The 26,967-nt window shown below is 38.8% G+C and overlaps 1 protein-coding gene across 1 annotated transcript in view; it reads left to right on the forward strand.

Moving 5' to 3' along the window:
* Positions 1-315: 315 nt before the first annotated feature.
* USO1 (USO1 vesicle transport factor) overlaps positions 316-26,967 on the forward strand; it is a 93,337-nt gene continuing 66,685 nt past the window's right edge. Inside the window, exon 1 of the mRNA XM_060113499.1 lies at positions 316-572. Within this exon, the coding sequence (XP_059969482.1) occupies positions 507-572 (66 nt within the window). The 5' untranslated portion in view covers positions 316-506. The remainder of the gene's footprint in view (positions 573-26,967) is intronic.

Genomic DNA, 26,967 nt, shown 5'->3' on the forward strand with positions numbered 1-26,967 from the left:
ATTTCACTTTCGACTCAACAAAATACGACCCCAGATTTGACAGCTTGCACTAAGTCCGCTCGGCGACAATTAAACACCCTGCAAGCCAAAATGCGTACACTATCCGGATCCTCTCCAGCTGGCAGGGCAGGGCTCGGACCACGTGGGTGGGTGGGACCAGCCCGAGCGACCAGCAGGAGGCGTGTCCTTGCGGAGGGAGGCGGGGCCTGCGCAGTGGGCGGGGCTTGGGCGGACCCAGGCTGCCGGCCTCCTCTCGCCTGCTTTCCCTCTTGCCTTCGCCCTTCGAGCAGCCACGTAATGCCACGTCCCCGCGCATGCGCATTTCGACAGGTGGTGGAGGCTGTTTCCGGGCTTAGGGGGCTGGAGCTGCTGCCGAGTAAGAGGCGGTGTTGGCGGCGGCCGGAGACCGCTGAGTGCGGGCTTGGGGGGCCAGGCCCTGCGGAGGACAAGGGAAGTTATCTTTTCTTTCCCGACGGGGCCGGTGGAGCCGGTGGCTGAGCGGCAAGATGAATTTCCTCCGCGGGGTTATGGGGGGTCAGAGTGCCGGACCCCAGCACACAGAAGCCGAGACGGTGAGAGGAGCGGCGGGTCCGGGACTTGGGAAGGGTCCGGGCAGGAACTGGGACGGAGGACTCGGGGGCCCGGAGGTCACCTCCCGCGCGTCACCATGGGCCGGGAGTCCACATGCCTCCTCCCCCTTTGCCCTCGCGCCTTCCTTCCTCTCCTGAAACCCCCGAGTTGTTTCCTCACGCCCCCAGCGAAACCCCCAGCGCGGCGGCTCGGCCCTGCTGACAACAGCTCCGCAGGCCGCTTGGTGGTGGTCCGCGGGTGGTACCGCCCGGGAAGTCATTGATCCGGGGCAGGGGTGGCCCGACCTGTCTCCCACGCCCCTCGGGGCCGCGGGCCTGTCCCTCTCGCTTCGCCAGTGTCTACACTGGCGGTGAGGAAAGTCCAGCTCCCTCCCTCGCGGTCTGGAATGGGGCTTTGGGGAAGACTGCAAGAAGGTTTAAAACCCAGCTGTTGACCAGAGCAGTTGGCTAAGAATAATACGATAGTTTGGGCACAAAGCTGCCTGCCCCTGTCCCTTCAATTGGAGACAATTCGTTCTGCCAGGTGTTATTAGTTCGGACCCCGTTTTTCAGTCTTACCCAAATATTTGGGAAATACTCCCTCGGACGTTGTAGGTATCTTTCGCGCTCAAACTGCTTTGGAAACACATTTCCCTTCCATTCACCCCATTCAGAAGTCTGAACTCGTGGTAACAGGATTTGCAGCGTCACTTTAAAAAAATTGTTAGCTACTACAAACAATATTTGATAAGTTGGTTCGATTTTAGGTTTAGGATAAACTTTCTTCGAAGTTTGGTTGTCTATTAGAAATGAGTGTATATGATATTTTTTTAACTAAGCTTTTAATTTGAGAGTAATTTTAGATCTACAAGAAAGTGACTATGACTTTTGGAGGGGGCTGCGTTGGGTCTTAATTGCTGCGCGCGGGCTTTCTCTAGCTGCAGCGAGCGGGGGCTACTCTGCGTTGCGGTGCACGGGCTTCTCATTGCGGTGGCTTCTCGTTGCAGAGTACGGGCTCTAGGTGCGCGGGCTTCAGTAGTTGTGGGACACGGCCTCAGTAGTTGTGGCGCATGGGCTCTAGAGCGCAGGCTCAGTAGTTGTGGTGCAAGGGCTTAGGTGCTCTGCGGCATGTGGGATCTTCCCGGACCAGGGCTCGAACCCGTGTCCCCTGCATTGGCAGGCGGATTCTTAATCACTGCGCCACCAGGGAAGTCCAAAGTATGACATTTTAAAGGTAAACTTTGGGTAGTATTCGTAGACATTACTGGGTTGTCTATGAACATAGATCCCATGTTCAGTGTTACTGGGATCCTGAAGGGTAAATAATAGCTTTCATTTGTCAAGCTCTTACCTTGTGCTGGGTACTGTGCTCTTTATAGTTCACATTCTCCTTAGATCCCTAACCACCCTGAAAGATAGGTGATAGTATCCTCACTTTACAAATGAAGAAATGAGGCTTAGAGAGGTGAAGTAACTTGACCTAGGTCACACTGCTAGTAATGGAGCAGGGATTCAACCAAAGTTTGCCTTACTTCAAAGCCTAGGCTTTATTGCTGCTGCCCCGTATTTTAATACTTATCTGGTAATTTTGGAAATTTATATAATTATTAGCACTAACCTCACAAAATCTGAGTTAGAACTGTTTAAAGCAGAAGCTGAAAGCTGGTGAATCTATTTTCCTTCATTTGAAAATCAGGAGATTTCACATACAGACACACACGAACTGATATTTGGCTTCTCTTGTCTTCTCTTCAAGGCAGCTGAGTTGCGCTCTCAGAAGACAACGCTCTCTCCAGGTTACCATAGTCACAGCCCACCCCTTCAGCTTTTGTTTGTGTATTTTATCTGTCTGATATTTTTCTTTGAGGCACCAAGTTTTATAGTGTGGTTTATTAGAGCTTGCTTTGGAGTTAGACCCTTATTTGAATCCTTGCCTTCCACCCCTAATTGGATTGAACAGGCAAGAGATGGCTAAAACCTTATGAGTAAAATGAGGAAAATGCCTACTCCGATGGGTGTAATGAAGTTAAGTGAAATAAGGAATAGAAAGAGCCTAAGACTTAGTATGTGCTTAATAAAGGCTAATTTTTATTACATGTGTTTAGGGAAAGAATACTCTTTTTGTTATAGTTAGTCTTGGCACAATGACTTCTGTAGAAAAGGTGATGTACAGTTAACTGGGTATAGGATTTTAAAGCTGAAAGGCCCTTTGCAGATCATCCAGGTGGAACCCCCTTATTTTACAAGTTAGGAAACTGAGGCACAGAGCACTAAAGCAACTTGCACAATATTGCAGAGCTGAGACTAGAACACTTTGATCTTGCCATAGTGAATGGAACAACATAGCTTTTATATCATGATTTCAAAGTGAAACTTGAGTATCAGATGTGTATCTTGTATATATAAACTGAAAGGAAAGTTGGGGGGGTCCTTGTTCTTGCCTAACTTTGAACGTGTATACTCAAAATGGGAGAGCTAATATGTCTTCTGATGAGAATTAATAGTTTATTCTGAGTTACAGTATGAATAAAATTTATTTCACCATCTCATTCCATCAGGAAGAATAATTGGTATAAGGGGTCATGGGTCACTAATTTAGAAGTATTTATAGAGCATCAATAGAGTGTGTTGGTACAATATTAGATCTTTTAATTGGTGATTTGAAGTGACCTGGATATTCCAGTTGCCAGAGCTTAGAATATCTAACTTCTGCATTATCAGCTAGTATTTTGTAGGTTTGTCCATTCCTGCAAAATTAAATTATTTTCATTGTGGTTTTCCATCTTTTTTGCTATTCTCATCTCTTTCCAGTGGAAAGCCTCTTTTCATTGTCTAAATTCTACTTCTCCTTTAAATCCATCATAGATCCCTTCCCTGATTTGCACCCCTTACTTCTTTCCCCCACCAAACTGCATAGAATCTCTTTCCCCTCTGAGCAATCTTCACAATTGAAGTAGATTGTGCATTTCTTAGGCCCTTTACCATTTTCTACCCTTTAAATCTGTGCCATCTCTTCTGGACTCTTAAGCGTCTTTTGGTCAGTGTTCATATATATTTTATTTTTATTTTTAATTAATTAATTAATTTTTGTCTGCGTTGGGTCTTCGTTGCTTCGTGCGGGCTTTCTCTAGTTGTGGTGAGCAGGGGCTACTCTTCGTTGTGGTGCGCGGGCTTCTCATTGCGGTGGCTCCTCTTGTTGTGGAGCACGGGCTCTAGGCCCATGGGCTTCAGTAGCTGTTGCACGCGGGCTCAGTAGTTGTGGCACACGGACTTAGTTGCTCCGCGGCATGTGGGATCTTCCCGGACCAGGGCTTGAGCCCGTGTCCCCTGCACTGGCAGGCGAATTCTTAACCACTGTGCCACCAGAGAAGTCCTTGTAGATATTTTAATCTTTGTTTTTCCATAGTAATACTAAATAAATATTTGTTAAATGAATTAATTATGGTGTTATGAAAGAAATCACAGATCTGTAATCATAGCAGCTTACCAATTACTAGGTGCTGAAACAATACTTTTTAAAGACTGTAGGAATCAAAGTTCTGGAATGATTGAAATTCATTACGTCAAACTTTTTACTTAAAGGATTTTTCAGGTTTGCCGTGCTTTGACTGCTTTCCTGCTTTTTCTTAACTAAAGTGCCTTCTAAATGTGTGAGTTGTATTATTGCTTGCATAGTACCTAGCTTTTCATACTTAGTTAAGAGTAACTTTGGACTGGTATTAAGATGTTCTTTAGAAACAAAATAGTAAATATTTTGTGTTTGTATCATATGATAGTCAATAATTCTATAAAGTTTGGAATATTTTAAGTCTAGAATTTCATTCACATTAAACCTTTCCTGTTTTAGAGTCAAATACTTTTTTTTTTTTTTTTTTTTTTTGTGGTACGCGGGCCTCTCACTGTTGTGGCCTCTCCCGTTGCAGAGCACAGGCTCCGGACGCGCAGGCTCAGCGGCCATGGCTCACGGGCCCAGCCGCTCCGCGGCATGTGGGATCTTCCTGGACTGGGGCACGAACCCGTGTCCCCTGCATCAGCAGGCGGACTCTCAACCACTGCGCCACCAGGGAAGCCCTCAAATACTTTTAAATTTGATTTCTCTTTTTTACTTTAGTAGAGAAAGGCACTGATTTCTGATGATTGAAGCCTCCTTAGCCTTGGCATACTTTGCTAGGTCCAAATAAACACTAATTATAGTAAAAATCCTACTCATTCTTTTGAGTGGTCAGACGTGCTTAATTTTCCATCTACCTTCCAACTAATATTTTTTTTAAAAGCGAGTTTCTTGGCAAATTCCACGAAAAGTGTTAACTACATTCGGTGATAAATCGTGGAGGGGGGGGGGTTCTCTTCTCAAATTGTGTCCCAAGGCATGAAAGTTGCAAAAGTCCAGAAAAGATATGCAGAATTACTCTACTGTTAAGGCATCTCTTTTTCGATCAGACTTTGGTCAGCTGGCTTAAAAAGCAAAAGAGCTAACAATATGGACACAGCTGTAGTTTCTTTTAATAAAAATTGTTATTAAGGAATGTGCACTTAAATTTAGACATGGTTTTGGTTTAGTCAAGCACATTAGATACCATGTTACTATAAATGTGTAGCCTGAAACTCCTGTATCTGGATTCCTGTTTCATATTCTACATTAATAACCAGGTCAGTGTAGTAACTGGTATGTGTTTTCTCTCTTAGCTCTCTTACAATAACAGTGTCAGAGAAAGCCTTAATAATGATTTGTGTTTTGATTACTTCTATACCCAACCAAAGATGTCTCTTATATCCTTTTTAAGTAGTGTCTATTGAAAACTACATTGGTTGTTTTTGTTTTTGTTTTTTTTGGATAAATTTATTTATTTATTTATTTATTTTTGGCTGCGTTGAGCCTTCGTTGCTGCCTGTGGGCTTTCTCTAGCTGCAATGAGCGGGGGCTATTCTTCATTGCGCTGTGTGGGCTTCTCTTTGAGATGGCTTCTCTTGTCGCAGAGCATGGGCTCTAGGTGCGCGAGCTCAGTAGTTGTGGCTCCCGGGCTCTAGGCACGCAGGCTCTGTAGCTGTGGCTCACAGGCTTAGTTGCTCCGTGGCATGTGGGATCTTCGGGCTGGAACCCGTGTCCCCTGCATTGGCAGGTGGATTCTTAACCACTGCGCCACCAGGGAAGTCCCTACATGGCTCTTTTGAAGGTTTATTATGTATAGATTATTTGTATCATTTAAAATTTGCATACCAAAGCATGTCCCAAAGAAAGTGAGTAGATGTACTTAAAAGGGTTCTGTTACTAAAGAAGTGTGTACTGAGTGATGGTCAAAAACAAAACAAAAAACCTGATACTTATACAAGGTTTATTAAACAGGCACTGTGTTATATTTTCAAATATTTTCAAGATGGAGATAAAAAGTAAGTTGTGTTTGCCAAATCTAATTGATGATATACATTTTTTCCTCCAGGAAACCTCGTAGGTCTACTGTTCTGAGGAGCACATTTTGGTTACTATTGTCCTAAATGATATATTTTTTTAAAGGAATGCTACATTTTAGAAGTCCTTCATTATCATCAGTTTTATGGAGTTCATGAAGTGTTGCCCATTTGGCTGCCTAAAAGACAAAGTAATTCCTGATGCTTTATGGTTTGAGAAGTAATTGTAATCACTTCTGAATTATCTTTTAGGATAGAATGTAAGAATTTCTTATATAAATTTGTTTCTCTTTTTACACATTTATCTCTTATTATTTATACTGTTCTGTCTGATTTTTGCGTTGTAGATATCATAGAAAAGACATGCTTATATTTTTATACCTCAGGCAGAAATGCCATAAACATTCTTTGTATAGAAAGTTAGTCACCAAAAAAAAAAAAAAAAGTTAGTCACCTTTAATTTGAAAACTTTGGTAGTGTTAGACGTTGAGATGCTAGCATTTGTTATTTGGTAGAGAAGTTTCATTATGATGCCTTGCTTAAAAGGGTGTGCTTTTGGAAAACATAGTTCATTTCTGAGAGAAAGCATGGAGAATAAATGCAGTATATTATGTCAGCTGACTTATTGGTAATTGTAATGGAAATAGATTGTGTTAGGTTTATGCATTTATCTGCAGAGAGACTGTGTTTGACTGTAATGTTCCTACTTTTTTTTGTTTAGATTGTAATAATTTAGGTCATCTGAAGATAAGTCTGGCTTTTGCTTTTTTTTCTTTTTGGAAAATCTTCTCAGTAGTAGAGTTTGAGTTAAAGCAAATTTCTAGCTCTTTTTTGTATTTGAAAACACTAATTTTTTTATTCCATTAAAACAATATAAATGAATTGACTGTTGATTAGCATGAATTATTTTAGTCCTATAGTCATGGTTGGGGAAGTTCTCTCCAAAAAAGTTATAACTATGTTTTAAGCTTCATGAGGCAAAGTTATATCAAATAAGTTGGTATTAGGTGCTTGATAAATATTTGTTGAATAAATGATTGAAAGGTTGAATTCAATTTTTTTAAATTGACATTCCTGACTTTCATTTTTGCATGTCAGTTAAATAGTTACTGAATACTAAAAAAAATATGGATTTCTATTAGGAATTGTGAGAAAATATTGCAAACTACATTATGTCAGTGTCCTTTAAATGTGGCTCACCAACCTAGTTTTATTCCATCTTCTTTTTTTCCCCTTTTACTTCTCAGGGGTTTTTTAGTTTCACATTCCTCATCTCAGGTTTTTCTTTCCTAGTCACTCCTATTCCCATTGCTTCTTTTTTGGTCTCCTTTGTGTATTACTGAATAAAAATAAATGACAGTATTAGTAAGCAAAACAAACAAACATTAAATTTGGATTATAAGGTTGTAATTCTGATTATGCCCAATTTATCAATTATTAATGGAATTTTTTGTTCTTTTCATATTTTTCTTAATAAGTGGAATTGTGAACCTCACATGGCAATTACTGAAAACAAGAGTCCTGAAACATAGTCACCTGCATGAGGTTATACATATTAGTTTACTAATTAGCTTTTTATTTTATTACACAAAATGACAAACAATACTAGTAAAGTTTAAGTCTTCTTTGACTACCATCTCCAATTTCAGTTCTCTTTCCTGAAATAACCACTATTCTTAGTTTGGTATAAATCTTTCCAGACCTTTATGAATAATCATGCAGTATAGAATTATATATTTGTATGAGCATATTTGTCTCTGTTTTTCACAAATGATACACTGTTTATAGTGTTCTACAGCTTACCTTTTTCATTGATTGATATGTCTTAGAGATCTTTGCATGTTAAAACATACAGCTACTTTATTAGAAATTATTTAAAATATCAGATTTTTAGTTGCTTTTCTTAATTACACTATATCCTCTTTTAATAGACTATAAAAGCATCTTGATAACAGGATCCATATCTAATTCATCATTGTATTTATCTCTGATTAACTCTAATACCTAGTTAGCATAGTATGAATTAGTTGAAATACTGCTGTCTCTTAAGGTTTTCCTTCTTATCACCCCTTTCTGATCCTTTTAAATAAAGTTAACTCTGGGTTAAATTTTACTCATTCATATTTTTTCTCTTTAGAACTGTTTTTTGTTAATATGTAGTATTCTGTTGTTTAATGCAAGAATCACAAACTCAAATCCCAACAGTGTCAGTTGGGTAACATCATTGTTCAGTGAAGCAGGTCGGGTTAGAGAAGAGAGCAGAGGTCTGGGATGAAACTGGAGCCTGCATATCCTGCCTTGAGAGTGTAGCTAGTGCTCAGCTTCAGCCAGTTGTTGCAGAGAGCCAATTTAATGGCTTTGAATCCGGTCCCACCACATACTAGTTCTGTGAACTTGGACAAGTCACTTCCCCACTGTGCTTCTGTTTCCTTATCTCTAAAATGTGGATAGTAATAGTGCCTATCAATAGGATTTTGGTGAAGATTAAATAACTTAAAAAGTATAAAGAATTTTAGAACATAGCTGGCACATAGTAAGTGCTATACATGCCGTATTTTAACAGTTCTGTAATGCACTTTAGCATTTAAACATCTCTGAAATCAGGTTGCATCTTGTAATTATAATTGGTGGTATTTCTTTTTTCTTGGCAATACATTTAAAAAATGGTAGATCTTATAATCATTGGCTTCTTAAATTGTATGAAATACAGTGTTAGCCACCATTAGCTATCAGGCTGATGTTTTTCAAGAAAAGGTAGAAATCTGGAGTTTTATATGAAGTCTTTTGATTTTGAAATGTTGGCTTAAAAATTATTTTAAACACTGTATAGGCCAAATAGATTTTTTCAGAGGCTTATAGCAAATAACTACATTATTACTAAGTAGGTAAAATTGAGTATTTTTAACATATTCAAAGTTTTGAGTATTAAGTAGCCTTAGAATTTATCTAGTTTATTCTTCCATCTTGTAGATAATGAAACTGACTTAGAAAGCTTGTATTTAAGATACAGTCAATCCTTGTTATTCAGATTCTATATTTGTGAATTCACCTACACGCTAAAATTTGTTTGTAACCCCAAAATTAATACACGCAGCACTTTCACACTGATTTGTAGACAGATGCAGAGTAGCAAAAAATCAGTCACTGATGTATGCATTCCCAACTGAGGTCAAACAAAAAGATATTCTGCGTTCTTGTTTCAATTCTTACACTGTAAACAAGTGTCCCTTTCAAAGTCTGTTTAGTGTCATGTGTTTTGCATTTCTGTGCTTTTAAAAAATTTTTGCTGTTAAAACTGGCCCCAAATGTAGTGCTGAACTGTTGTCTAGTGTTCCGAAGTATTGTATAAGAAAGCTGTAATGTGCCTTGTGGAGAAAATATGGGTGTTAGATAAGCTTACTCAGGCATGAGTAATAGTGCTGGTAGCTGTGAGTTCAGTGTTAATGAATCAAGGGTATATATTGAATAAGATGTCTTTAAACAGAAGCACACGTTAAACAAGGTTATGTATTGGATCCATTGATGAAAATGTTACCAGAGACTCACAGGAACCTAGCACTGTATTTCCTTTAGGCACAGCAGTTCAGTGTCTGCTAATTCAGTGTTCATGGTGACTATAGAACATAACTATTATGAATAACAAGAACCAACAGTGTTCAGAAAGTAGATGAACAGTGAGTCAATCAGGTGGTATGTTAGAGCAGGTAATAGAATCAAAGCAAAGTCTAACATATTCTGGAAATTTCTTTAAACGTTTGTGTTATTGAAGCAGTAGTTGAAAACATGCTTATTATAAATAATTCAAATCAGTATATAGTCTAAAGTTGCCCCTTTCTTCTTCCTTTCACGATCTTATTTCCCATTACCAGGAGTAATCTCTAGTGAAGTTTGTTGTACATCCTTCCAGAGTGTTTTCTTTGCATTTACCAATATGTTTGTTACACAAATGAGTTTCTTTATGAGTGAAATAGTTATATTCATAGCTATTTGGTTTTTTAAAATTTTAACAGTAGGTATTAGAATTTTTCTATTTACTAATCAATGAACATAGTTTTTTTTAGAGAGTTTTTAAAAATGTAAGTTTCTTTGTTTCAAGCAAATAGACAGAAGTATCTTTTCCTGTTGTTAACAGTATTCTATTCTGTAACCTTACATATCTTGACTGTACTGTTGGCCTTTAAACAACACCAACGTTCTGCACAGTAGAAAATCCTCCTGTAATTTAATTTATAGTTGACTCTATATATCCACGTTTCCTCCATGTCCTCATATCCTCGGATTCAACCAACCGAGGATCACATAGTACTGCAGTATTTGCTACTGAAAAAAAACTGAGTATAAGTGGACCTGCGTAGTTCATAACTGTTGTTCAAGGGTCAACTGTATTTATATCTGTTGATTCAGGCAGAAAATCTGGGAAGGTTACTTGTTTGAAGTCTACAGAATGGTCATCTGAAATGTGGTGCCTTGGTAGTATGCTGTGATAATGAGTACTTTGGTAAAAGGCGTAGGGACAAATATTTCTGATTTTTTCCTAAAGTAGACTGGATTAATTTTTTCTGTATTACAACTCATTCTTTTGATCAATAATGGCAGCAAAATGTTAACTGAAAAGGAGCAGGATGGCATTGAAATCTGTGGGATTTAAACTTGTACTTCCTTTCTAACGGTCCCATCATGTAGGTAAGGGTGTTGAGGACTAGGGCAAGAGTCTGTGACCTCAAACAAATAGTAAATTTATAAATTTTGCTTTAAACTACTAAGTGGCCTCCTTGGTCAGATTCTGAGAGAGTGAGTGAGTTGCTAGCAACAAAGTCTCTCACCTCAGGATCCCATGTGGGACATTGAATAAACATATCATTCAACTCTAAAATACTGTCCTTTTTCCTTCCGATGGTAACATCCTCATTCACTCTGCTTCCCTACTTTTCCACTTGCTTCGTTTTTGTTACCAATTACCCACACGTCCGCCTATATCCAAATCGTTGCTTAACTTGGGACCTTCTGACCAGCTATGCTGTCCAAAGTAGTACTTTCCACCCAGTCTCTGTCTTATTTCCCTAATCATTTCCCTCAGTGCACTTATTATTTTCTGTATTTATCTTGTTTTTAATTTATTCCGTTGTCTCCTTGCTATTATAATTTCATTTGAGTAGGTACCTTCTGTTATGATTCACTGCTGTTTCTCCAAAATAGAATTTTGCAGGGCCCAGCAAGATATTAAGCACTTTAATAGTATTTCTCAAACTGACTGTGGTGAAGAACCAGTTGGATTGTTTTTTTCCCCCAATTTCCAATTCATCACAAACCAATACTTTTGTAAAATATAATAAAAATGAATTTATAGGAAAATGAAATGACAATACATACATACTCATGGACATACAATATACAAGCCCAATTTTTTTTCTTTTTATTAAACAACCGTAAAGGTATCCAGTTGTTATAGAAGTTTCTAATGCTTAGTCCCAGTTTCTTTTTTCTTTTTTTAAAAAAAATTATTTATTTATTTTTTTGGCTGCGTTGGGTCTTTGTTGCTGCGCGTGGGCTTTCTCTAGTTGGAACCAGGGGGGGCTACTCTGTTGCCGTGCACGGGCTTCTCATTGCGGTGGCTTCTGTTGTTGTGGAGCATGGGCTCTAGGCATGTGGGCTTCAGTAGTTGTGGCACATGGACTCAGTAGTTGTGGCTCTTGGGCTCTAGAGCACAGGCTCAGTATTTGTGGCACACGGGCTTAGTTGCTCCACGGCATGTGGGATGTTCCCGGACCAGGGCTCGAACCCATGTCCCCTGCATTGGCAGGCAGATTCTTAACCACTGTGCCACCAGGGAAGTCCTCTTTTTTCATTTTTATTGAAGTATAATTGACTTATAATAGTTTCAGGTGTACAACATAGTGGTTTGGTATTTTTGTACATTACAAAATGATCACCACTGTAAGTCTACTTACTATCTGTCACCATGCAAAGTTATTACAATATTTATTTTTTTTTTTTGTGGTACGCGGGCCTCTCACTGTTGTGGCCTCTCCCATTGCGGGGCACAGGCTCTGGACGCGCAGGCTCAGCGGCCATGGCTCACGGGCCCAGCCACTCCGCGGCATGTGGGATCTTCCCGGTCCGGGGCATGAAACCGTGTCCCCTGCCTCAGCAGGCGGGCTCTCAACCACTGCGCCACCAGGGAAGCCCTACAATATTATTGACTATATTCCCTATGCTGTACATTACATCTGTATGACTTATTTTATAACTGAAAGTTTGTACCTCTTAATCTCCCTCACCTATTTTTCTCATCCCTAACCCCCCTGCTTAGTCCAATTTCTGAACTTACCTTGTCACAAACCACTGCTCTCTGGTTGCACTGACCATGGCCCCGACGAGGGTAGCAGCACTCTAACATTTGTTGAATGAATGAATGAATGAATCACCAACTTCAAGATTATGGCATGGAATTCTTCAGACACTATTACTCCTTTGACTTTACCAAAACCAGAATATTCTGAGATATAGAAAAGTGATTGCAGATTCATATCAAACTTCAGCTAGCTTATTCAGTGATGCTTTTTGATTCTCTGATTCTTTTTTTTTAAAAGACAAAAGAAACATTTGAATACATGCTTGAGGAAAAGCTGTAGAAGTGTATAAAGTGAAAAGTGAAAGTGCTCCATGAATGGGCATTTAAGGTCCTTCTGTTTTGTTTCTTTTTCTATTACAGTGCTGCAGTGGTTGTTCTTGTAATTATGACTGTACATGTGCAATATGTTGCCTTAGGACAAATTTCTAGAAGTTGAATTCCAAACAGCAGCTGTTTCAGACATTTTATTCTTTATTCTCAAGCCTCTTAAATTCATTTCTTTCAAATATTCTTTTGTCTTATCTATCTCTTCAGCCCTTCCCCATTGCCACCACCCTAATGCCCCTTTTTTTTTTTACCTATTTCTTGTCTGTTATAACGAGCTGACATATTTTTTCTGTAATCTCTTCCTGCTCCAGTTTTTCCTTATTATCTCAGCCAGATTAATTCTTTAAAAGTGAGTATATTAATTTCTTAAGTACTTATATATAGTGCTAACTTTTTCGTAAATACTTGGTAGCTTCTGAGTATAGCTTTCCCAGAGTAAAGCTCCAACTCCCTTAGAACAAGGGACTACCCTGGCTGGGCAGTTAAGTCTGAGGCTTATGAGGGTCCTTACTGGTCTGTAGTGAAAGTGGAAGCTATTCACAGGAACTACATTACAGTGTTCCCCTATTTACAAAAAAGAAAAACAATCTTGCAGTCCCTGTAGTTTGCAACAGGTGCTCAGGCTCCCATTTCTCTGCATAAGAGGCAATGTAGGATAGTAGAAAGTGTGTGGGCTTTGAAGTGAGACACCTGTAGCTCAGTTAGAATCTGGACTCTACCACCAAACTGGCAGGGTATTTTGGGGTGCATTGCTTTATCCCTGAAACTTAGTTTCCTCTCCTGTAAAATGAGTTTATTAGTTTAGGTATTGGATCAGCTGCTATAACAGAGGTCTAACCAAGATAAAAGTTTGTTTCTTTGTCCAATAAAAGTCCAAGTAGAAGGCAATCCCTAGGATAGGTTAGTTATGTTCCTCAGGGTGGTCCAGGGGCCCAGGTGCTGCTTTTTATCTTGTTCTGCCATCCCCTAGGTTGGTGCCCTTGTTTGAATTGTTGAAGGTGCTTCATTACCTGCAGGTTCAAGTTCCAGGCTGAGGGAAGAAGAAAGAGGAATGAAGAACAAATAGCTTCCTTTTAAGGACATGACTTGGAAGGTACAAAGAACTCATTGGCCAGAGTGTAGTCACTTTCTATGCCCAGGTGTAAAGAAAGCTCAGAAAGTAGTGTAGGTGGACAACCTTTGTGCCCAGCTAAAGCACAGAGGGTTCTAATAACTAAAAGAAGGAAAGAATGGTTAATGAAGCACAGTCATATTGCATTGTGTTGGTTTTTTAAGTCAGGAATAAATGGAATAATGGTCTTTGAAATCTTCAGTTTCTGAAGAAAAATTAAGTGTACTTGTGCTACAAAATTTTTTCTTGATAAATGTCAACTGAAAAATAAAGACCTGTGTTTGGCCTAAAACATGGCTAAGTCTTTGTAAGGTTTGGAACATATGTAATATTTCCCTTTCATTTGGTTTCCATTGTCTGTAAAAGGCTGCAACATAGCACTTTATTATGGAGAGATCACTTATTCAGAAACTTCAACTGTATGGAATGTTACCAGGAGGTAATATGGCTTTCGCATAGTAAAAGGAGAAGTTGCAAAGTCCATGTACTCAATCTTGATTTCAAGCCTGAGTAATTTGGAGTTTTAGACATATTACTATCTAGCCTAATTATCAGATTTCTCACTCAGTAGCAGATTAAAATCTGCAAAATTTGAATGGTCTGTTAGAAACGTATATGATGGAAATGACAACGAAAAGGATAGAAAATTAATACAAAGGAGTCATAGAAGTTTGGTAATAATAAAGTTTGTTAAACATTTATTGAGCATTTATAGGTGCCAGGTACTCTGCAAAAACTTTTTTTTTTTTTTTTTTCTTCAGTATGTGGGCCTCTCACTGTTGTGGCCTCTCCCGTTGCAGAGCACAGGCTCTGGACGCGCAGGCTCAACGGCCAAGGCTCACGGGCCTAGCCGCTCCGCGGCATGTGGGATCTTCCTGGACAGGGGCACGAACCCATGTCCCCTGCATCGGCAGGTGGACTCTTAACCACTGTGCCACCAGGGAAGCCCTGCAAAAACTTTTATATTCATTACTTCATTTAACACCTAAGACATCCCTATATCTGATATTGGAGAGGACTTAAGTTTAAATGCTAAGAAAGCTTATAATTATGTTCTTTGTTTAAGAAGACAGGGAAGGTTGTAATTAGTTTTAGATTGCTATCAGAAATCACTAAAATGAAAAGACCATTTTGGTACATGACAGAAAGTATCTGAAATAGCTTAATTATGGTTCTGGATAAATAAGTTGTTCTTATATTCATTTTTGACTCTTATTGGTTTGCAGTTTGGTAATTGCCTTAAGTCACTAGAGAGAAATTTCCAGTTAAAATCCCCAATCGAGTGTGTCAATTATATCTCAATAAAACTGTAAGAAAAAAAATACATACATAAATAAATAATATAATAAAATCCCCAATCGGGAAGAATATGTACTTGCCACTAAAACCCAAGTTTAATAGATAAAAAGCACATTTATAGTCTTTTTGGCCGCATCACGTGGCTTGCAGGATCTCAGTTCCCTGACCAGGGACTGAACCCAGGCCACGTCAGTGAAAGCCCAGAATCCCAACCACTAGGCCACCAGGGGACTCCCAGCATGTTTATAGTCTTCAAAATAGTCTTGATACATATTTACCCAAACTCAGGAATAAATGGATTTTATTTCTATAATTGTAAGTACTACACTTTAAAATAGTGATTAATTTTTAAGTTCCATTTTGCAACCTTCTAAAAAACACTAGTGGTTTGCTTATTAATCAGAGTCAATTGAAGCAGAAACATATAATTTGAAGTCATTAGAAATCTGTTTTTAGCTAACAGTTTAATCTTATGTAATCCTTTTTCCCCCCACATTATTTTAGATTGATCAGCATTCCCAGAAATAAGAAGCATTTAAAATGATTGTAGGGAATTCCCTGGTGGTCCTGTGGTTAGGACTCAGCACTTTCACTTCCAAGGGCCCAGGTTCAATCCCTGGTTGGGGAACTAAGATCCCACAAGCCACATGGCATGGCCAAAAAAATAATAATAATAAAATAAAATTAATTTAAAAGGAAAGCTTTCATATTTTAGAAATTTCATTTGCTATATTATTTTAATAGAACAAGTATATATATGTATGTGCATAATATAAAAATTGTTCATAGATATATAAAATTTATAAACTCAAATTAGACCAATTTTCTTATTTGGACTATAAAATGCTATTTTCTACATTAAAATATGTATAGACAATTATAAAGTAAGAAATCATTTTCTATGCCTGGCATTCCTTCCTCATATTGTCTGATGAACTACTCATCCTTTAATTCTTGATTCAAGAGTGTCATCCTTAATATACCATTCTTAAATAGTATCTGTCTTAGTCTATTTGGGCTGCTGTAACAAAAATACAATAGATTTGTTGGTTTAAGCAACAAACATATATTTCTCATAGTTCTGGAGGCTGGGAAGTCCAAAATCAAGGTGCTGGCAGATCCTTTGTCTAGTGAGGGCCTGCTTCCTGGTTCATATACTGCCATCTTCTCCAGTATCTTCATGTGGCAGAAGGCATGAAGGAGCTCTTTGGGGTCTCTTATATAAGGGCACTAATCCCATTCATGAGGGCTCCACCCTCCCACCCTAATCACCTTCCAAAGGCCCCTACCTCCTAATACCATCATGCTGGGGGTTAGGATTTCAACACATGCATTTTGCAGGGAAGTAAACATAGCAGTTTCACTTTCAGATAGAATTCAATACTTTTTCTTTTGTGCACCTGCTTTATAAGCATATACTTATATAACTTTAATTTGTTAGTGTAGTTTATTTACACAACTGTCTTCCTGTGCAGGCTCTTTGTGGCCAGAGACCATATCTTATTTTGGTTAGCACAAGAACAAATACATACATGCTCAGTGTGTATTTATTGACTGAGTAATGACTGTGCATTCTAGTCTAAAAAAAAATGGACTTTATAGGCAGTAGGGAGCCATTGAGGATATTTTTTTTTTTTTTTTTTTTTTTTCGGTATGCGGGCCTCTCACTGTTGTGGCCTCCCCCGTTGCGGAGCACAGGCTCCGGACGCGCAGGCTCCGGACGCGCAGGCTCAGCGGCCATGGCTCACGGGCCCAGCCGCTCCGCGGCATATGGGATCCTCCCAGACCGGGGCATGAACCCGTATCCCCTGCATCGGCAGGCGGACTCTCAACCACTTGCGCCACCAGGGAGGCCCGAGGATATTTTTAATATGTTAGTTTATTTTTATCAATTAAGAGCAGATTTCATATTATTTTGATCAGCAGAGTAAAGATAGCATCTTTTAAAGACGAGTTCAGTCAGTCATGAAAATATCCTAGAAATTCCAATAAAACATAAACCAGTTCACTTTATTTCATTATTACTCTTTTCTGCTTATAAAGGTAATACTTGTTCATTATCAAGATTCAAACATCAGAAATAATGTAGAAAATGAACATTTCCAGCAACCCACTAAAAGACAGTATGGTACATAGTCTTAATTTTTTCTATACATGTTCAGATAGTATTTTTTTTCCTTTTAAAAATTATTTATTTCTATGTTCCTAACTTTCACTCTAGCAGTAGAATGACATTAATAATTCTTTTTTTTTTAATTTTTATTAGAGTATAGTTGATTTAAAATGTTGCATTAGTTTCTGCTGTACAGCAGAGTTAATCAGTTATACATATACATATATCCACTCTTTTTAGATTCTTTTCCCATATAAGTCATTGCAGAGCATTGAGAAGAGTTCCCTGTGCTATACAGTAGGTCCTTGTTAGTTATCTATTTTATATATAGTAGTGTGTATATGTCAATCCCAATCTCCCAATTTATCCCTCTCCCTTCTTTCCTGCCCCCTGGTAACCATAAGTTTGTTTTCTACATCTGTGACTTTATTTCTGTTTTGTAAACAAGTTCATTTGTATCATTTTTTTAAATTGCACATATAAGCAATATCATATGATATTTGTCTTTGTCTGACTTACTTCACTCAGTATGACAATCTCTAGGTACATCCGTGTTGCTGCGAATGACATTATTTCATTCTTTTTTATGGCTGAATAATATTCCATTATATATATATATATATATATATATATATATATATATATATATATATATATATATATATACCACATTTCTTTATCCATTCCTCTGTTGATGGACATTTAGGTTGCTTCCATGTCTTGACTATTGTAAATAGTGCTGTAGTGAACACTGGGGTGCATGTATCTTTTCAAATTATGGTTTTCTCTGGATATATGCCCAGGAGTGGGATTGCTGAGTCATATGGTAGCTCTATTTTTAGTTTTTTAAGGAACTTCCATACTGTTCTCCATAATGGTTGGACCAATTTACATTCCCACCAACAGTGTAGGAGGATTTCCTTTTCTCCACACTCTCTCCAGCATTTATTGTTTCTAGATTTTTTGATGATGGCCATTCTGACTGGTGTCAGGTGATACCTCATTGTAGTTTTGATTTGCATTTCTCTAGTAATTAGTGATGTTGAGCTTTTCATGTGCTGTTTGGGCATCTCGATGTCTTCTTTGGAGAAATGTCTATTTAGATCTTCTGCCCATTTTTTGATTTGGGGTTGTTTTGTTTTGTTTGCTGTTGAGCTGTATGAGCTGTTTGTATATTTTAAAGATTAATTTCTTGTCGGTCGCTCTGTTTGTAAATACTTTCTCCCATTCTGTGGGTTGTCTTTTCATTCAGTTTATGGTTTCCTTTGCTGTGCAGAAGGTTTTAAGTTTAATTAGTTTATTTTCATATTTTCATTGTTTATTTTTATTTTCATTGCTCTAGGAGGTGGATCAAAAAAAGATCTTGCTGCAATTTATGTCAGAGTGTCTGCCTATGTTTTCCTCTAAGAATTTTATAGTATTCACATAGTTTATTAGTGGTATAGTTTTAAACCAAAATGAGCTCATGCTAAATATACTATTAACTGTTTTCTTTTTTCAATTAATGTATCTTGGACATCTTTTCATGTCAGTGCATATGGATCTGCTTTACTCATTTGATTAATTGCATAGTGTATGTGTACTATATGTTAGTTAACTGTTTTCTGATTGGTGGATGAACCTTTAGATTCCATACCCCCCTTCTTTTTTTCCCCAATAAATAGCATAAATTTATTGCTTACAGTTCTGGAGTCTGGAAGTCTGAGATCAGGGTGCCAGCATGGTTTGGTAAGGGACCTCATCAGTGTTACAGACTTCTTATTTATTATATCCTTATGTGATGGAAGCTAGATTTATTTTTTAGCTGTTAAAACTATTGCTACAAAGAACATTCTAGTATGTAACATTGTGTATTTGTGGGCATTTTGTCTTCTTTGTTTTTGGCTGCGTTGGGTCTTCTTTGCTGCGTGCAGACTCTCTCTAGTTGCAGCAAGTGGGGGCCACTCTTCGTTGAGGTGCGCGGACTTCTCATTGCAGTGGCTTCTCTTGTTGCAGAGCATGGGCTCAGTAGTTGTGACTCACGGACTTAGTTGTTCTGCGGCATGTGGGAATCTTCCTGAACCAGGACTTGAACCTTGTCCCCTGCACTGGCAGGCAGATTCTTAACCATGCGCCACCAGGGAAGCCCCCTGTGGGCATGTTTTTAAAGGGTAAGTTCCTAGAAATAAGAATGCCTGGTGGAAAGGGTATGAACTTTTTAAGTTGTAATAGTTTTTGCCAAATTGACACTTTTTTAGGTTACTTTCCATCTGATAGAATATAAGCCAGTTCATTAGTCGATGTCTTTCTCTATCCTGTATAGTTCTGTTTTTAAAATCATTTTATTGAAGTATAAAGAAAAGTACACGTCATATACATACACCTCATAACCTGAACACACCTATGTATCCAGCACCTGGATCAAGGAACAGGACATTACCAGCACCCTAGAAGTCCCTTTTGTGCTTCCACTCACTGCCCACCCCCATGAACAACCACCATCCTAACTTCTTTTTTTATTTGTGGTACACGGGCCTCTCACTGTTGTGGCCTCTCCCATTGCGGAGCACAGGCTCTGGACGCGCAGGCTCAGCGACCATGGCTGACGGGCCCAGCCGCTCCGCGGCATGTTGGATCTTCCCGGACCAGGGCACGAACCCGTGTCCCCTGCATCAGCAGGCGGACTCCCAACCACTGCACCACCAGGGAAGCCCATCCTAACTTCTGATAGCTTAGATTAGTTTTGCTTGGTTTTCTGAGTTATAAAAAATGGAATCAGGGGCTCCCTGGTGGCGCGGTGGTTGAAAGTCCACCTGCCGATGCAGGGGACACGGGTTTGTGCCCTGGTCCAGGAAGATACCACATGCCGCGGAGCGGCTAGGCCCGTGAGCCATGGCTGCTGGGCCTGTGCGTCCGGAGCCTGTGCTCCGCAACGGGAGAGGCCACAACAGTGAGAAGCCCACGTACTGCCAAAAAAAAAAAAGGAATCATATAGTATTAATATATGGTAGTATTATTTTAATTTTTGTGAGACTCATAGATGAAAAATAACATCATTGCTATTTTAACTTATATTGAATATTTATTTCATAATGCTGAAATTATTAGCTTTGTGTATATCTAAAAGCCTTTTAAAAAATTAACAAGGCTCAGGACTTCCCTGGCGGTCCAGTGGTTAAGACTCCATGCTTCCAATACAGGGGGCGTGGGTTTGATCCCTGGTCCAGGAAATGAGATCCCACAATGCCTCACAGCGCGCCCCCCCACAAAAAAGTTAACAAGGCTTAAATGTTAGCATGTTAGAACACAAAATAAAAGATAGAAAGTGAAAACAAAGCAAACCCCCAAACTCTAGGATTATGATCATCTCCCTCCAATATTCCTAAAGCTAAGTGTCTCCCCCAGATTAAATAGCCACCTTCAACAGATAATGATTAAAGAGCTTTTGGACATGGAAGTTTGTATTCTGACACAAGTCTCTCTGTACACCAACCAAAGATGGAGCTGATCCTAAAATTCAAGCATTGCAGGGTACAGGGATGAAGTACTCTAAGCAAGATGGGAATCTCAGATTTAGAACCACTGCTTGAGGTCTAGGGCTAGGAAAAAGCAGGAAATGCCTTCCTATTTTCTAGGTAGCTCTAAACTACCTAGAAAAAAAATTATCAAAAGATGTACAAGACCCAAGAAGCAGGAAGAACTACAGTCCTGCAGCCTGTGAAACAAAAACCACATTCACAGAAAGATAGACAAGATGAAAAGTCAGAAGACTATGTACCAGATGAAGGAACAAGATAAAACCCCAGGAAAACAACTAAATGAAGTGGAGATAGGCATCCTTCCAGAAAAAGAATTCAGAATAATGATAGTGAAGATGATCCAGGACTTCGGAAAAAGAATGGAGGCAAAGATCGAGAAGATGCAAGAAATGTTTAACAAAGACCTAGAAGAATTAAAGAACAAGCACCAAGAATAATTAAAAAACAAACAAACAGAGATGGACAATACAATAACTGAAATCAAAAATACACTAGAAAGGGGCTTCCCTGGTGGCACAGTGCTTGAGAGTCCGCCTGCCGATGCAGGGGACACGGGTTCGAGCCCCGGTCTGGGAAGATCCCACATGCCGCGGAGCGGCTGGGCCCGTGAGCCATGGCCGCTGCGCGTCCGGAGCCTGTGCTCCACAACGGGAGAGGCCACAACAGTGAGAGGCCCACGTACCGCAAAAAACAAAACAAAACGAAAAACAAAAAAACCCCAAAAAATACACTAGAAGGAATCAATAGCAGAATAACTGAGGCAGAAGAAAGGATAAGTGACCTGGAAGACATAATGGTGGAATTCACTGCTGCGGAACAGAATAAAGAAAAAAGAATGACAAGAAATGAAGACAGCCTAAGAGACCTCTGGGACAACATTAAACACAACAACATTTGCATTATACGGGTCCCAGAAGGAGAAGAGAGAGAGAAAGGACCCGAGAAAATATTTGAAGAGATTATATGCAAAAACTTTCCTAACGTGGAAAAGGAAATAGTCACCCAAGTCCAAGAAGCTCAGAGAGTCCCATACAGGATAAACCCAAGGAGAAACATGCCAAGACACATAGTAATCAAATTGGCAAAAATTAAAGACAAAAAAAAATTATTGAAAGCAGCAAGGGAAAAATGACAAATAACATACAAGGGAACTCCCATAAGGTTAACAGCTGATTTCTCAGCAGAAACTCTACAAGGCAAAAGGGAGTGTCATGATATTCTTAAAGTGATGAAAGGGAAGCACCTACAATCAAGATTACTCTACCCGGCAAGGATCTCATTGAGATTCTATGGAGAAATCAAAATATTTACAGAGAAGCAAAAGCTAAGGTAATTCAGCACCACCAAACCAGCTCTACAACAAATGCTAAAGGAACTTCTCTAAGTGGGAAGCACAAGAGAAGAAAAGGACCTACAAAAACAAACCCAAAACAATTAAGAAAAGGGTCATAGGAACATACATATCGATGATTACGTTAAACGTGAGAGGGTTATTTGCTCCAACCAAAAGACACAGGCTTGCTGAATGGATACAAAAACAAGACCCATATATATGCTGTCTACAAGAGACCCACTTCAGACCTAGGGACACATACAGACTAAAAGTGAGGGGATGGAAAAAGATATTCCATGCAAATGGAAATCAAAAGAAAGCTGGAGTAGCAATACTCATATCAGATAAAATAGACTTTAAAATAAAGAATGTTACAAGAGACAGGGAAGGACACTACATAATGATCAAGGGAACAATCCAAGAAGAAGATATAACAATTATAAATATATATGCACCCAACGTAGGAGCACCTCAACATGTAAGGCAACTACTAACAGCTCTAAAAGAGGAAATTGACAGTAACACAATAATAGTGGGGGACTTTAACACCTCACTTACACCAATGGACAGATCATCCAAAATGAAAACAAATAAGGAAACAGAAGCTTTGAATGACACAATAGACCAGATAGATTTAATTGATATATATAGGACATTCCATCCAAAAACAGCAGATTACACTTTCTTCTCAAGTGTGCACAGAACATTCTCCAGGATAGATCACATCTTGGGTCAAAAATCAAGCCTCAGTAAATTTAAGAAAATTGAAATCATACCAAGCATCTTTTCTGACCACAACGCTATGAGGTTAGAAATGAATTACAGGGAAAAAAACATAAATAACACAAACACATGGAGGCTAAACAATATGTTACTAAATAACCAAGAGATCACTGAAGCAATCAAAGAGGAAATGAAAAAATACCTAGAGACAAATGACAATGAAAACATGACAATCCAAAACGAATGGGATGCAGCAAAAGTAGTTCTAAGAGGAAAGTTTATAGCTATACAAGCCTACCTTAAGAAACAAGAAAAATCTCAAATAAACCATCTAACCTTACCCCTAAAGGAACTAGAGAAAGAAGAACAAAGAAAACCCAAAGTTAGCAGAAGGAAAGAAGTCATCAAGATCAGAGCAGAAATAAATGAAATAGAAACAAAGAAAACAATTGGAGAGGAAGGAAAACTCCCAAACTCATTCTATGAAGCCACCATCACCCTGATACCAACACCAGACAAAGATACTACAAAAAAAGAAAATTAGGGACCAATATCCCTGATGAACATAGATACAAAAATCCTCAACAAATTATTAGCAAACAGAATCCAACAACACGTTAAAAGGATCATACACCATGATCAAGTGGGATTTATCCCAGGGATGCAAGGATTCTTTGATATACGCAAGTCAATCAGTGTGATACACCATATTAACAAATTGAAGAATAATAACCATATGATCATCTCAGTAGATGCAGAGAAAGCTTTCAACAAAATTCAACACCAATTTTTGATAAAAACTCTACAGGGCCTCCCTGGTGGCGCAGTGGTTGAGAGTCCGCCTGCCGATGCAGGGGATACGGGTTCGTGCCCCGGTCTGGGAGGATCCCATATGCCGCGGAGCGGCTGGGCCCGTGAGCCATGGCCGCTGGGCCTGCGCATCCGGAGCCTGTGCTCCGCAACGGGAGAGGCCACAACAGTGAGAGGCCCACATACCGCAAAAAGAAAAAAAAAAAAAAAAAAAACTCTACAGAACATGGGCATAGAGGGAACATACCTCAACATAATAAAGGCCATATATGACAAACCCACAGGAAACATCATTCTCAATGGTGAAAATCTGAAAGCATTTCCTCTAAGATCAGGAACAAGACAAGGATGTCCCCTCACCACTATTATTCAACACAGTTGGAAGTCCTAGCCATGGGAATCAGAGTAGAAAAAGAAATAAAAGGAATACAAATTGGAAAAGAAGTAAAACTGTCACTATTTGCAGATGACATGATACTATACATAGAGGATCCTAAAAATGCCACCAGAAAACGACTAGAGCTAATCAATGAATTTGGTAAAGTTTCAGGATACAAAATTAGTGCACAGAAATCTCTTGAATTCCTATACACTAATGATGAAAAATCTGAAAGAGAAATTAGGAAACACTCCCATTTACCATTGCAACAAAAAGAATAAAAAACCTAGGAATAAACCTACCTAAGGAGACAAAAGACCTGTATGCAGAAAATTATAAGACACTGATGAAAAAAATTAAAGATGATACCAATAGATCGAGAGATATGTCATATTCTTGGATTGGAAGAATCAATATTGTGAAAATGACTCTACTACCCAAAGCCATCTACAGATTCAATGCAATCCCTATCAAATTACCAATGGCATTTTTTACGGAACTAGAAGAAAACATCTTAAGATTTGTATGGAGATGCAAAAGACTCTGAATGGCCAAAGCCATCTTGAGGGAAAAAAAACGGAGCTGGAGGAATCAGGCTCCCTGGCTTCAGACTATCCTACAAAGCTACAGTAATCAAGACAATATGGTCCTGGCACAAAAACAGAAACATTGATCAATGGAACAAGATAGAGAGCCCAGAGATAAACCCACGCACCTATGGTCAACTAATCTATGACAAAGGAGGCAAGGATATACAAGGGAGGAAAGACAGTCTCTTCAGCAAATGGTGCTGGGAAAACTGGACAGCTACATGTAAAAGAATGCAATTAGAACACTCCCTAACACCATACACAAAAATATACTCAAAATGGATTCGAGACCTAAGTGTAAGACTGGACACTATAAAACTCTTAGAGGAAAACATAGGAAGAACACTCTTTGACATAAGTCACAGCAAGATCTTTTTTGATCCACCTTCTAGAGTAATGGAAATAAAAACAAAAATAAACAAATGGGACCCGATGAAACTTCAAAGCTTTTGCACAGCAAAGGAAACCATAAACAAGACGAAAAGACAACCCTCAGAATGGGAGAAAATATTTGCAAATGAAGCAAAGGACAAAGGATTAATCTCCAAAATATATAAACAGCTCATGCAGGTCAATATTAAAGAAACAAACAATCCTATCCAAAAATGGGCAGAAGACCTAAATAGACATTTCTCCAAAGAAGACATACCGATGGCCAAGAAGCACATGAAAAGCTGCTCAACATCACTAATTATTAGAGAAATACAAATCAAAACTACAATGAGGTATCACCTCACACCAGTTAGAATGGGCATCATCAGAAAATCTATAAACAACAAATCCTGGAGAGGGTGTGGAGAAAAGGGAACCCTCTTGCACTGTTGGTGGGAATGTAAATTGATACAGCCACTATGGAGAACAGTATGGTGGTTCCTTAAAAAACTAAAAATAGGGCCTCCCTGGTGGCGCAAGTGGTTGAGAGTCCGCCTGCCGATGCAGGGGATACGGGTTCGTGCCCCGGTTTGGGAGGATCCCATATGCCGCGGAGCGGCTGGGCCCGTGAGCCATGGCCGCTGAGCCTGCGCGTCCGGAGCCTGCGCGTCCGGAGCCTGTGCTCCGCAACGGGGGAGGCCACAACAGTGAGAGGCCCGCATACCGCAAAAAAAAAAAAAAAAAAACTAAAAATAAAATTACCATATGATCCAGCAATCCCACTACTGGGCATATACCCAGAGAACCATAATTCAGAAAGACACATGCACCCCAATGTTCACTGCAGCACTATTTACAATAGCCAGGTCATGGAAGCAACCTAAATGCCCATTCGCAGATGAATGGATAAAGAAGTTGTGCTGCATATATACAATGGAATATTACTCAGCCATAAAAAGGAACAAAATTGGGTCATTTGTTGAGACGTGGATGGATCTAGAGACTCATACAGAGTGAAGTAAATAAGAAAGAGAAAAACAAATATCGTCTGTTAATGCATGTATGTGGAACCTAAAAAAATGGTACAGATGAACTGGTTGCAGGGCAGATGTTGAGACACAGATGTGGAGAACAAACGTATGGACACCAAGGGGGGAAAGCCGTGGGGGGGATGGGGATGGTGGTGTGCTGAATTGGGCAATTGGGATTGACATGTATACACTGATGTGTATAAAATGAGTAATAAGAGCCTGCTGTGTAAAATAAATAAATAAAATTAAATTTAAAATTTTTTTAAAAATAAAAATTAGGAAAAAAAAGATGTACCAGACCCAAGTAGAAGAAATTATACTCATACTCAGGAAAACTCTTTTTGGCCTGAGAAATTCTTTTAAGCTGAGAGTTCTGAGATTTATCTCTTCTCAGGAGACATTTATGTAGTTTTTTTCATGGTAAAAAAAAAAATTGTAGTAGAAAAACTATCAACCAATTATTTAATAAAGAGAAAGCTTTATTATTTTCATTTTGGAAAGTCAATATAATTACTATGAAGTAAATACAATTTAAGGTAGGAATAATTTCAAAATGTGAGTAGGTAGAATGAATTAAAACATAAAGCTAAGCTTGGTTGACATACTGCATTTGCAGTATGAAGAAATGCAAATCAGCATAGTAAAGACTTCTAGAAATCCTGCAGTGCAGAAACATATTTAATTTTGTATAACCTTGTGTTTCCCACTGGTTCTGTGATCATAGGAAGTGTGTTGATATCTTCTGGGACACCGGAAGTCTATAGAACATAATTTAGAAAACACTATATGTATTTAAGCCATTAATTTCAATACATAGGATGCAAAAGTTTGTGCTATGCTAAACTCATATTTATAGAATCTTACTAAGAACTGTCATTAAGGAATAAATAATAATAAAATAGTAACAAACTGTTAGAGCTATAAAGGACCTGAGTATAGTGGTTTTAAAAACTTTTTTATCAGATGTTTTCCAAGTATTTTCATCTATTCTGTGGCTTATCTAGTCATTCTCTTAACACTGTCTTTTGAAGAAC

The sequence above is a fragment of the Mesoplodon densirostris genome, chromosome 1 (genome assembly GCF_025265405.1).
Source record: "Mesoplodon densirostris isolate mMesDen1 chromosome 1, mMesDen1 primary haplotype, whole genome shotgun sequence".
NCBI lineage: Eukaryota > Metazoa > Chordata > Mammalia > Artiodactyla > Ziphiidae > Mesoplodon > Mesoplodon densirostris.